Genomic DNA, 12,594 nt, shown 5'->3' with positions numbered 1-12,594 from the left:
AATCAAAATATGGTATCTCTGCCACAATTGGTCTTCCAATTGAAACGCATGAACAAGCTCTATTGCATCACCATCCAAAATAACATACCGTAGGCCTAAATCTCTACAAAAAAAATACTGCATTTCAAGCTGGATAAGCCTCCGTCATTGTTGGGTCAGCGATATACGAAAGAGACATGCACATAGATGCCAAGACCTTACCCATACGGTCCCTTACAATAACACCTAAACCCATCAACTTTATAATCTTATCAATAGCCGCATCCCAATTTATTTTATAAACACCATATGGAGGCGCTTTCCACCATGGTATCACATTCCTTTGTCTTCTTACCCCTTGATTCTTGTATTGTTGTATCGCCCTGTAATAATGCTCAACAACCTCCTTCACTTGTTTACAAGTTGGGCAAGGTGCAAAAATTCTCCCACAAACACTATTATATTTCTAATTCTACGTACGTAACCATATTCTACGAGCAACTATAGTTTTAATTTAATGAATTCCTTTATAACTTTTTTATTATTATTTCTTTTTTTTTTCATTATTATTAATAATATTTTTTGTTATTATTTTCCAAATTTGAGTTCTGAAGGTACACTTTTCTCCTCTAATAATGAAAATTGTTCATACTTTTTATTTAATTATTATTTTCCTTCAATTATAATCAAAGAACTTGCAACAATACATAACATTTCAATCTGTAGCCAAAAAAAGAAGAAAAAAAAGCTCTCTAAAATTAGGAATGCACCAATTTTTTTTTTTTTTGATTTAAATTCCTTCCTACCATATCCTTAACGATCAACCACACATATCTGGCACATCATTTTCTGTTCGTATGGGTTGTTGGGCATTGACTCAAAGCTTTTAATAATATTTTTCTCATTTAATTATTTGTTAGAATTACTTTAATTGAAGTACTCTATTGTTCTTTTGCGTTCTCCTAAAGTCCTAACCGCCACCCACTGCATTAATATCTCTATTATTATGTAGACGGCAGCTTTGGCGTTGTAATAGTGAGGGTTTCCCTAGTCTATTATAAATGGATAGCTATCCGTGTCTTTTATCACGCGAAAATCATCTATTTTTTTAATAATATTAATAAGAAATTATATACTTTTCACATGTTTAAGGAATATATGTTACTTTTTGGAGACGGGATTTTAAAAATTCTTACAACTCAATTTCTTGAAAATTTCAGTGATACATAAATATCTTATGACAAATAATGAACGAGAAATTGACGTCGTGTATTTTTCGTTGCTTCTAATTATTTATCCTCTCTTTGACATTAAATTTTCATTCATTTATTTTTCGCAATTTTAATTCAAGCGTACATGTGATTCAAATTTGTCGGAATTGCTTCTCACTATTGAAAGATGATCCATGAATTATTAAATTGATTAATCGCTCTGAACTTTCATCTTTTATGCAATGTTTTCTTTTTAAAATTTAAAAACTCTAAATTTAGTGTATTGAACTTCTAATTTTTTGCTATGCCACCTCATTCATTAGGTTATTTTGTTAAATTATGTAAAAAGTTTCAAAATACCTCTTTTTTTTAATAACAAATTGCAAAGATTTAGGTGTAGGTATTTTTTTCAAATTTTGTTAAATACTAACCAACGTCTAAATTTTTGCAATTTCTCCCCACCCCCCAAAAAAAAGAGAAAGTATTTTGGTAATTTTGACCCCCCTCGGTTAGGATTTTAATGAAAAAACTTAACAGATGAATGACATTACAAAAAATTAAAAGTTCGATACACTAAATTAATAGTTTTTGAACTTTTTAATAGAGTAATTGCAGAAGCGATGGAAGTTTGGGGATTAAGTGAAATTTCTTTAGATAATTATAAAGGAAAACCCTTTGCAGCCTTTTTGGACAAAAATCCTCTTTATTTCAAGTGAAATGGAAATAAATTATTTTATGATTAATATTTGAGAAATGCTAGGGGTATCAAAACTTTTACCAAGAGATAGGTGCCAAACAATGTGGAGCTTGTTCATTGAGAGGATTAAAACAATCAATTAAAAGAAGGGTTAAATACATTTTTGCCCCATGTGGTTTAACAATTTTATTTTTTGCCCCATATGGTTTAGTTTTTATCACAGGGGTACCCCGGGTTTACATAAAAAAGGAGATGGTACCTTTGTCTAAATTTCGTTCAAAATTTTATGGAAAGCCACATTAGCACCATTAAAAAATCGACATGAGTCCATATACCTAATTAAAAATAAAAAATAAAATTTTGTTTTTAAAATTAAAAACATTAAAAAAATTAATTTAATTAATTTTTTTTTTAAAAAAAAAAAGGCCATGGGGGTAGCGAGGCCACCCCCATCTGGCCGGGTTGGGGGTGGTGAGCCACCCCCACAACCCATGGGGGTGGTTCGGCCACCCCTAAGGGGACAAATGGGGGTGGCCGAAACCACCCCCAAGCCCCTTGCCACCCCCGTATGGCTCGGCCACCCCCAAATGGTTAGATTGGTTGGCCACCCCAAATTTTTTTTTTTTAATTAAATTAAAATTTTTAATGTTTTTAATTTAATATATATATATATATTTAATTAGGTATATAGACATGTGTCGATTTTTTAATGGTATTGACGTAGCTTTCCGTCAAATTTTGGACGAAATTTAGACGGAGGTACTATCTCCATTTTTATGTAAACCCAAATACCTCTTGTGATAAAAACTAAATCTTAGGGAGCAAAAAATAAAGTTGTTAAACTACAGAGGTAAAAAGGTATTTAACCCTTAAAAGAAATGCTACGGGTACCAATGAATGATATATATTTTATTTTGTTTCATCTAATAATGTATATTATGTTAATTAATTTCAAAATTTTAAATTATTTAATAATATGTGTATTATATGATATTATGTATACAGTTAAATCTGTAAAATAAAATTTTAATCACAAAATGATTTGTCTCCCTTTGTGAATGCACATTTTAAATGTGTTGGGTAACTTGGTAATTATATGGAAATGTTATTTAACGGGGGTAGATGATGGATAACGCATAGGGGCCAAAGAAACTAAAACCGACCTTCTTACCAAACTAGAGGACGGATTGTAAGAGAACCTCCGACCTTTCTCTAGTTTTTCCTCTCTGGTGAGTTCCTTTAGGGAGGAGGGACGCCCCCCCTCCGCCCCCCCCCCCCCCCCCCCCTCTCTTCTTTTGCTTTTATGCTTTCTTTTTTTTTAAAAAAAAAAAAAAAAAAAAAAATTCTTCTGTTTCGTCTCCTTTTTTTGTTCCCCATCACCGGTTTCAACAGCAGCCACGCCACTCCCTCCACCTTGTCGACTCACCGCCTCATCCAGTCGTTGCCTTTTCCTTTGTTCTGGTAGCCTTGGGGATTTTAGATCCGGTTTGATCTAAGTTAGATATGTTCCTTTTGGGCTTGCCAGGCTAACGCCGCGCCTCTCCCCCGCCTTCTCCAGCCTCTTCGCAACCTATCGCCGCCCTCCTCGTTGCAACACTACTACCACGCGCTAGTGCGTGGCCTACACGCGCCGACGTGAGAGCTTCACTCTCCTGCGCGTGCTCCACACGTGCGGTTGTTACTTCACCTCCACCGATGCTGCTGTCTGCTGGTTCTGTTTTGTTTTGTTTTTTGTTTATTTTTTTCTTTATGTATTTTAATTTGTTTTTTGCAGTTTCTTTGTAACTTGTTTGAATAAGTATTGTCCAAACCCTTTGGTTGTGGATGTGAATAGTTTCCTGACTTTCGGGTTAAGGAGGATAAGTTTCGGCATTGGGTTTTCTGCTCTCAGGGCCTAGGAATATGAGCTACCTATGCATTAAGTTGAGCCTGTCTGGAACAGATTTGTTGTTACAACTGAAGATTAGTCATGTGTTAGCGGATATTGTGTCATAAATAGGTCTTGAATGTCATATTGTTATGTATATATCTATGACTTGTAACCTCGTAACTTCGGTTACGATTTTTTAAGAGTTTTTGCTTTGTGATGTATCATTCATCAATTAATGAGACTTGAATGATTTCCCCCTAAAAAAAAAGAAAAAAAGATGAGTTGTAAATTGTAAATAGGCATAATTGCGCTGGTGCCCTCATAAATAGCCATATATTTTATTTTTGGAAGTAGCCGTAATTTGATTTCTTTATTGAATTTGTAGAAAAATATAGGATAAATATGGGCAAATTATTAACACCAATCATTTTTCGCTAAAATATTATTTTGTTCGAACGAAAACAAGGCTCGTTCGAATGAGCTTTAAACTCTTCTATAAATAGCAAGTTTCCGAAGGTGAAATTTGACAATTCTCTCCTTATCTTCTAGCAACTAAAGAGAGATTTTGGAAGCATGGGAAGTGAGAGAAAGAGTTAGAAGCTTAAAAAAATTATGAGAAAAGATTAGAGAAGCGAAACAAGTAAGTAAGCTTATTCATTAACAACTAATTAAAGTTTTATTACATGATTTGTGCAAGTAAACTTATTCATTAACAGCCTTATTGCATGATCTTTATCTTATTTAATAAGTATCATGATATGGTATTGGCTTGTTTTATGATATTTAATGCTAAGTATTATAATGCTTTCACGTTTAAAATATTGATGCTTTCGCTATTATTTATATTGTAACATGTTAAAAATAATGTTTACTTATTTTCATCCATAAAACATTGTTTTACAAGAATTGAGCACGCTAGTGTTTAAAGGGACAAGTAACTGAAGTGACCAACAGTCGAGGACTTCAATGGTAGTTATATTGTATAATTCATATATATATATATATATATATATATATATATATATGTAACTTTATGTGAATACATTAAATTATTATTGCTATGATATTATCTTTACAATTTATGGTACAGTCGATTAGAGAAGAAAAAATAAATATTTTCCTACTGCAAATATTTTATTAAAGCATGGTAGTAGCAACTCATGTTATTTTCAAGTAGGTAAAATGCTAGGGTGTTACAAGAGCATTGATTTGAGGTAGGAGTGTCAACTCAATTCCGGTTAGTAGTTATTGGCTATAATTGTTAACTGGAACCTGAGTAACTGGTTGGTTAATTTTAAAAATCAGAACTGGTTACCCAGTTATCCAGACCGATAATTGGGTCTTTAAAAATGTGGTTATATTTTTTTTGCCCGTTTTTGGTATTGAGCTTACCTTTTGAGCTTAATTTAGTCATTTTTAAAAATAATTAGAACTTTTTTGGCACAATAAATTAGGCTTTATTGTGGTTGTTAAAAATAAAACTTTTATATATATATATATACACGGTTAGCTGGTTAGCCCATTAGTAGCAAGTTATAACCAGCCGAATTTATACCCCTAATTTGAAGAGCAAAAATAAAGAAATTTGACATCGGTTTCCAACTTCAACGTGTCCACTGTCGAAAGACCTTTAGGCTTGATTATGATATTTATTTATTTATTTTACATATTTTGAGAAGGACATTGTTGTCCTTTGATTTTGAGTTATTTTAATAAATATTTTCAGTATTTTATAATGTTTTAGCTGCGCTTGGAAAACTTGGTCAATCGTAAAATTCTTAAGTTTTCCATAAAATTGTCTACACTTTTTTGATTTTTGAAGACATACAAGCAATTTTTGTCCATAGATCCTCCCTTTAAATTAGGGGTGAAAAGACAGGCAGTTAATCGCTAACTACACTAACCACTAATCATTAACTGCACTAACCGCCAATTGCTTTTGAAGGCGGTTAGCTTCTAAGTTTTTTCAAAACCACTTAACCGCACTAACTGTTTTTAAAGACGGTTAACTTTTAAGTTTTTTCAAAATCGCTGCCTACCTCTCTCTCTCTCTCTCTCTCTCTCTCTATATATATATATATATATATATATATAAAAAAAATAATATCGTATGTAGTATGCTATTATCGTCATTACCATATAAATGACATCGTTTAGGTTTTGGTTTTGGTTTTTTTTTTTTTTTTAATTGATTTTTTTTTCTTTTAAAAGCAGGGTTATTAGAGTTACTAATCGCCTAGCAGTTAACCACCTAGGCGGTTAGTGGAAGCGATTATAAAAATTTAGAAATGATGTCCTTATGTAGTAGAAAACGACGACATTATGATTTTGTTTTGTTTTATATATATATGAAATAATGTCGTATGCAGTATGCTATTATCGTCATTACCATAAAAATGACATCGCTTTGTTTTATTCTTTTAAAAAAAAAGAAATTAGCGGTTGTTAGAGTTATTAATCGCCAAACGGTTAATTGCTTAGGCGGTTAGTGAAGGCAGTTATAAAAATTTAGAAATGATGTCCTTATGTAGTAGAAAATGACATTATGGCATCAGGGTAGGTAGTTGTGAAGAAAGTTGGGCAGTAGTTTTCTCTCTAGTTTTCTAGGGGAGAAGTGAAAAGTTTTCCAAGTCTTTGTTGACGTTGGAGGAGTGATTGGGTTCTTTGCTTTACGGTGAATTGGAAGAGGGTATGATGGTTGACGATCTGACCAATAAGTGACAAGATTTTAATCTTTCGAAGGGTGAGAGTGTGGAAGTATTTGTCCAACCACAAGCTTTTGCAGAGGTTGTAACAAGAGGAAATTGTTGCTTGGTGGGTAAACTCATCTCTGACAGGATCATTGGTAAGGACACTGTAAGATCTAAACTAGTGCAACTATGGAGACCTACGGGGTCGATATCTTTTAAGGTGATAGGGGAGAATCTTTTTTTGGCTGATTTTGAGCATTCATAGGACAAGATTCGGGTGTTGGAGGGCCATCTGTGGGTGTTTGAGGGTAGTTTGTTTTCCTTGGAAGAGTTTGATGGACTAACGCCTCCTCTGGAGATCTCATTTGATAAGGCGGCTTTCTGGATTCGAATGTTTAACCTTCCGCTAGGATGTATGGGTCAAGAGGTGGGCTTTCAAATTCGCTCTACAATGGGGACGGTTGAAGAAGTTGAAACTGACGACGAACGTATTGGCTGGGGAAAGTATTTACGTGTAAGGGTGAAGATAGATCTATCTAAGCCTATATCTCGAGGTCGGCGGCTCACTCTGTTAGGGAACACGGTCTGGATTCTTTTTCAATACGAAAGGCTTCCTCATTTTTGTTTTCATTGCGGAATGTTTCGCCATGGAGAAGTAGGGTGCAGGGGTATTAAGAAGGCGAAGCCGGAATTTGGTCTTTGGCTTAGGGTCTCGCCGTCTATCTGGGGGAAGGAGAAGGGGCGGCAGTGGTTTGGTAAGCGTCCATGGGATCACCGGACTTCCCCATCACCACCAGAGGGAGCTAGTAGTCCAAGTCAGACGGGGGGCCAGCAGAATGGTTTGCCGTCTACGGTGGAGGCTGGTGCCAGTGGGGGAAATGTAGTAGTTAGCCGAGAGATTCAAAGTGCAGCAGTTGAGCGAGAAGATCGGAGAGAAGGGCTTTGTCCGTTCTCACTAACTTCTTCTAGTGGTGCGGGAGTTATGGACACATCAAAGGAGAATTCTGAACTGCAAACTAACCACTTATTCGGTGTCACAAAGGGCATGGCATGTCATGTAGATAAGGTGGTTACGTGCTCATCAAGGGGTATTTTGCATGGGGGAGTTGGTGCATGCTATACTAGTGGGCTGCAGACACAAGGAGGTTCCAGCTGTAATGCAAATAATAAAGGTGTGGGGGGTATATGTGTCTCATGTGGGCTGCTTCATGAAGGAGATTGTGATTGCTATCTTACCCCTGTATTATCGGAAGGATTTAAGTTGCATTCGGAGACTCCTACTGAGAGGACTCCACCTTTAGTGGAGAAGGTTGATAAGGGGGCTGTTTTGAACAAGGGTGCTGATTTTTTAGGTGGGGTCAAGAATAATTGCAGTATGATGGGCAAGTCAGCAACGGAGGGGCATATGGTAGAAGCGGGTAATGCTAATTCTTTACCCTCTCAGGATGGGTGCTCGTCGCCTTTGCGGCCAAAACATGGGACATGGAAGAAAAAAGCAAGGGGAATTTCACAAGACAACCTTGTGCAGAGTCTTTCTACACAGGTTACTGGGCGAAGAAAAGCAGTGGATGTGGTTAGATCAGAAGATATACCTATGCGTAGCAAGAAATGAAGATTGATGGCTGGGTGTGTTACGAGTATTGAGAAATCTGTGGCAAAGGCTGTCGTTCAGCCCCGCCAATCTCGATGAGTATCCTCAGTTGGAACTGCCGGGGGCTTGGGAACCACCAGACAGTTCGGGACCTTTGCCGAATGGTAAAGGAAAAAAAACCCTTTTTGGTTTTCTTAATGGAAACTAAATTATTGTCAAAGCGATTGGAAATGGTTCGTGTTAAAACAGGTTTTGGAAATGTTTTTGGGGTGGACTGTGTTGGACGTAGTGGAGGATTGGCATTGTTATGGAATGACCAACTCTCGGTGGAAATACAAAATTTTAGCCGCCGTCACATTAATGCTATTGTTGGTACTAGGTCGAATGGTCAAGTATGGAAATTTACCGGCTTTTATGGCAATCCTGAGGCCTGGAAGCGACATGAGGGGTGGAGTCTTCTTCGCCATCTTAACTCGATTACACCGACAGCTTGGCTTTGTCTGGGGGATTTTAATGAGATTTTGGTTGATTCTGAAAAGTTTGGTGTAGCTATGCGACCTCGATGGCAAATAAAAATTTTTCGTGATACGGTGGATTTCTGTCAACTCTTAGATCTGGGTTTTTCTGGGCCAAAATTCACTTGGAGTAATCGCCAAGATGGAAACCAAATTATAAAAGAGAGATTAGACAGAGCTATGGCTAATACATTATGGTGTGATTTATTCCCGGCACAGCAAGTGACAATTTTGGCTGCACGAAGTTCGGACCATGCACCTCTCCTTCTTTCGTTGCAGTCTTTAAACCATGCACGTAGGGGCACTCAGAGGCGGTTTTTCTATGAGGCGGGCTGGCAGAAAAATGGGCAGTTGAGAGATGTTATTTGCAAAGTTTGGAGGGCTAAGGTTGCACAGAATGATGTTTGGGGTGCTGTTCGGAAAAAATTAGAGATGAGCAAGAAAGCACTACTTACATGGACACGTGGGAATTCCAATGGTATAGAAGATTCTCTACAACAAAAGTCCAATGCAATCCAAGTCTTGCAAGATCAGGAGGGTGTGTTGGATTAAGACTCTATAAGGGCACTTCAAGATGAGGTGGACGAAATTTTGGATGGGGAAGAATTAAAATGGCGCCAGAGGTCTAAGGAGCTTTGGTTGCAAATGGGGGATAAGAACACAAAATTTCATCATGCTAGTGCTACTCAACGAAGGAGGAAAAATGTAATAACAAATGTTTTGGATATGGAAGGAAGGAATTTCACGTCACCAGCAGGTATTGAGGAGGCATTCATTGGGTATTTCCAAAATATTTTCACTTCATCAGAACCTACGTATACTTGTATGGAGGATAGTTGTGCACATGTGACCAGGCGGGTCTCATCTGAAATGAATGAATATCTATTGGGTGAGTTCACTTCGGAGGAGGTGCTTATGGCTTTTCATCAAATGGCTCCTCTTAAATCTCCAGGGCCGAATGGTTTTCCTGTGTGTTTTTTCCAAGATAACTGGGATGGAGTGGGAAAGGAGGTATGTGCAGCTGCACTACATTTTTTTAATACTGGTTTTTTGGATGTACATGTGAATGTCACACATATAGCTCTTATTCCTAAATTGAGTAACCCCACCAAGGTTTCTGATTTTCGCCCAATTAGTCTATGCAATGTTTTCTATAAGATTTTAGCTAAAGTCTTGGCTAATAGGCTGAAAATTATTCTTCCTAGAATAATATCAAAAAATCAAAGTGCTTTCATTCCGGAGCGTTTGATTTCCGATAATATTCTTGTTGCTTATGAGACTTTACACACTATGCATGCTAGTATGTGGGGGAAAGTGGGTTATATGGCTCTCAAACTCGACATGAGTAAAGCTTATGATAAGGTTGAGTGGGGGTTTTTAGACCAAGTAATGCAAAGAATGGGGTTTGCAAGACGGTGGATTGATTTAATCATGAAATGCATAACCACGGTTCAGTATTCGGTGATTGTTAATGGGAACCCAGTGGGGGCCATTTATCCATCTCGGGGGATACGTCAGGGGGATCTTCTTTCCCCTACTTATTTCTCCATTGTGCAGAGGCCCTTAGTTCTCAACTTCAGCATGCGTTTGTTACTGGTGTCTTAACTGGAGTACCTACATCTCGAGGGGGCCCTCGGATAAATCATTTGTTTTTTGCAGACGATAGTCTGTTGTTCTGTAGAGCATGCCCGGAGGATTGGGGGATTTTGACTGATTTGTTGGGAAAATATGAGAAGGGATCGGGTCAGCGTCTGAATAGGGAGAAAACCTCGATTTTTTTTTTTTTTTTTTTTCAGTCGAAATACAAGCCAGGAAGTTAGGAGGGGTATTCTTTATTTATCAGGGATTCTGACTACTCAAAGGTATGATAAATACCTTGGGCTTCCAGCACTTGTAGGAAAGTCTCGCATTCGAGAATTTCAAAATATTATTGATAGAGTACGGATGAGAGTGTCGGATTGGAAAGTAAAAATTTTGTCACAGGCTGGTAAGGAGATTTTGATTAAAGCTGTGGTGCAAGCCATTCCAACTTATAGCATGAGTATATTCTTGCTTCCGACAACTTTGTGTAGGGAGTTAAATTCGATTATGCAAAAATTCTGGTGGGGACACAAGGAAAATGATAAGAAGATTCACTGGATGAGTTGGGCGAAAATGGGGTTCTCAAAAAACCAAGGTGGTATGGGTTTTCGAGATCTTGTGGCTTTCAATATAGCATTATTGGCTAAACAGTGGTGGCGGTTGGTGCAGGAACCGGGTAGTTTGGTGGGACAAATTTTGAAAGCGAAATATTACCCAAGGGGATCTCTGCAAAATGCCAAGCTGGGTAGTCGTCCTTCATTTGCTTGGAGAAGTCTTTTGGAGGCTAGGGAACTTTTTCTTGATGGATTATGTTGGCGAATTGGAGATGGTAAAACTGTTCGTATTTGGGAGGATAAATGGCTGCCATGCCCTTCTTCCTTTAAGGTACAATCTCCTTGTAGGGAGTTGGCAGAGGATGCAACTGTAAGTGAACTTATGGATCCATACACGGGTGAGTGGAATAGGGATACTATTGGGCGAATTTTCTTGGCAGAGGAAGCGGAAGTAATTGGAAATTTGCCTTTTAGTAGATACAATTTTCTAGATAAATTGGTTTGGCGAGCTACTAAAACAGGGGCCTTTACGGTTCGCAGTGCTTATCACTTAGATAAAGAAAGGCAGTTGGTGCATTATGGGGAGGCTTCTCAGCAAACCAAATATCATAGTTTATGGAAAGTATTGTGGAGTTTGAAAGTGCCAAATTCGACTAAGGTTTTTTTATGGCAGACTTTTCACAATATTCTTCCAACTAAAGACAATTTAGTTCGGAAGGGTATTATTAAGGAGGCTACTTGTATTTTCTGTTTTCAATCTTCTGAAACTGTTGGGCATATCCTTTGGGATTGCCCATCGGCAAGGGATGTCTGAGGAGCTTCTTGCAGAAGATCACTGCAAAAATCTAATATGCATGGTGGGTCTTTTATGGACCTATTTGGCAAAATTGTTACACGTTGCTGCAGTGAGGATGTTCGGCTTGTTGCTGTTTTGGCCAAGAAAATATGGATGAGGCGGAATGTAGTTGTGCATGGAGGGGAATTTTGTCATCCGAATAAACTGGTACAGGAGGCAGAAGCTATGCTAGTTTTATTTTTTGGTGAACCTTGTCTCCAGGGAAGGAATGTGCATGGAGTTGAGGAACCTATTAGCTGGAAACCACCTTCTTTTGGGCACTATAAAGTAAATTGGGATGTGGCTCTTGATGATAAAAATAAACTATTGGGGGTTGGTATTATTGTAAGGGATTTCAAAGGTCTACCGTATGCAGCACAAAGCAAGACTTACTTTTGTTCTCACCCTCCAGTGATGGCAGAAGCTATGGGGGCATTACGGGCTGTGGAGTTATGTCGAGACTTGGGTTTCCAAGATGTTGTTATGGAAGGCGATTCAGTGATTGTGGTTCAGAGTATTTGAAATCCAGCTGCTGATTGGAGTGCTCATGGACAGATAATTGCTGACGTTAGGATGGTTCTTCAATTGCGTAGAAGTTGGATGATTGGGCATGTTAAACGAGATGCGAACCAAGCGGCACATGGACTTGCCAAATATGCAATTAGAAATCAAGTGGACAGGGTTTGGTTAGACGAAGTTCCAAATTGTATTTCTGCAATTGTTGATGTAGAGCTTTCAGCTCTTTCTATTTAGAGTGTTGTATAGCTCTAGATGTTATTGTTTACTGATGAAATGAAGTGTTATTTTCTCAAAAAAAAAAAAAAAATGACATTATGATTTTGTCTTGTTTTTAAAAAATTTGAACTTTTAATTTTTTCTTAAAAAAATAGTTAGTGATTATTAATTGTTAAACCGCTAACTGTCAATTAACTGTATAAGTGGTTAGCGAAGATAGTTCAAGAATTTTAATAACTTTATTTTTTACTCATAGGACAAGTAACATTGAGCATTACTCCGAATCTAAACGGCACGTGAGTGGCGTGAGTCAAAGTCGCACACGTGGCGACACAG

General features: G+C 37.4%; 1 protein-coding gene across 1 annotated transcript; it reads left to right on the top strand.

Annotated features, from left to right (window-relative positions):
- Positions 1 to 8,133: 8,133 nt before the first annotated feature.
- Positions 8,134 to 9,105, top strand: LOC148587909 (uncharacterized). The gene has a single exon (XM_088513239.1). The coding sequence runs from the start codon at positions 8,134 to 8,136 to the stop codon at positions 9,103 to 9,105; it is 972 nt and encodes a 323-aa protein (XP_088369365.1).
- Positions 9,106 to 12,594: the final 3,489 nt, after the last annotated feature.

The sequence above is a fragment of the Corylus avellana genome, chromosome 1 (genome assembly GCF_965113065.1).
Source record: "Corylus avellana chromosome 1, dhCorAvel1.hap1.2, whole genome shotgun sequence".
Lineage (NCBI taxonomy): Eukaryota > Viridiplantae > Streptophyta > Magnoliopsida > Fagales > Betulaceae > Corylus > Corylus avellana.
The sequence above is the reverse complement of the archived record's forward strand: the minus strand, read 5'-3'. Positions and strand labels throughout refer to the sequence as shown.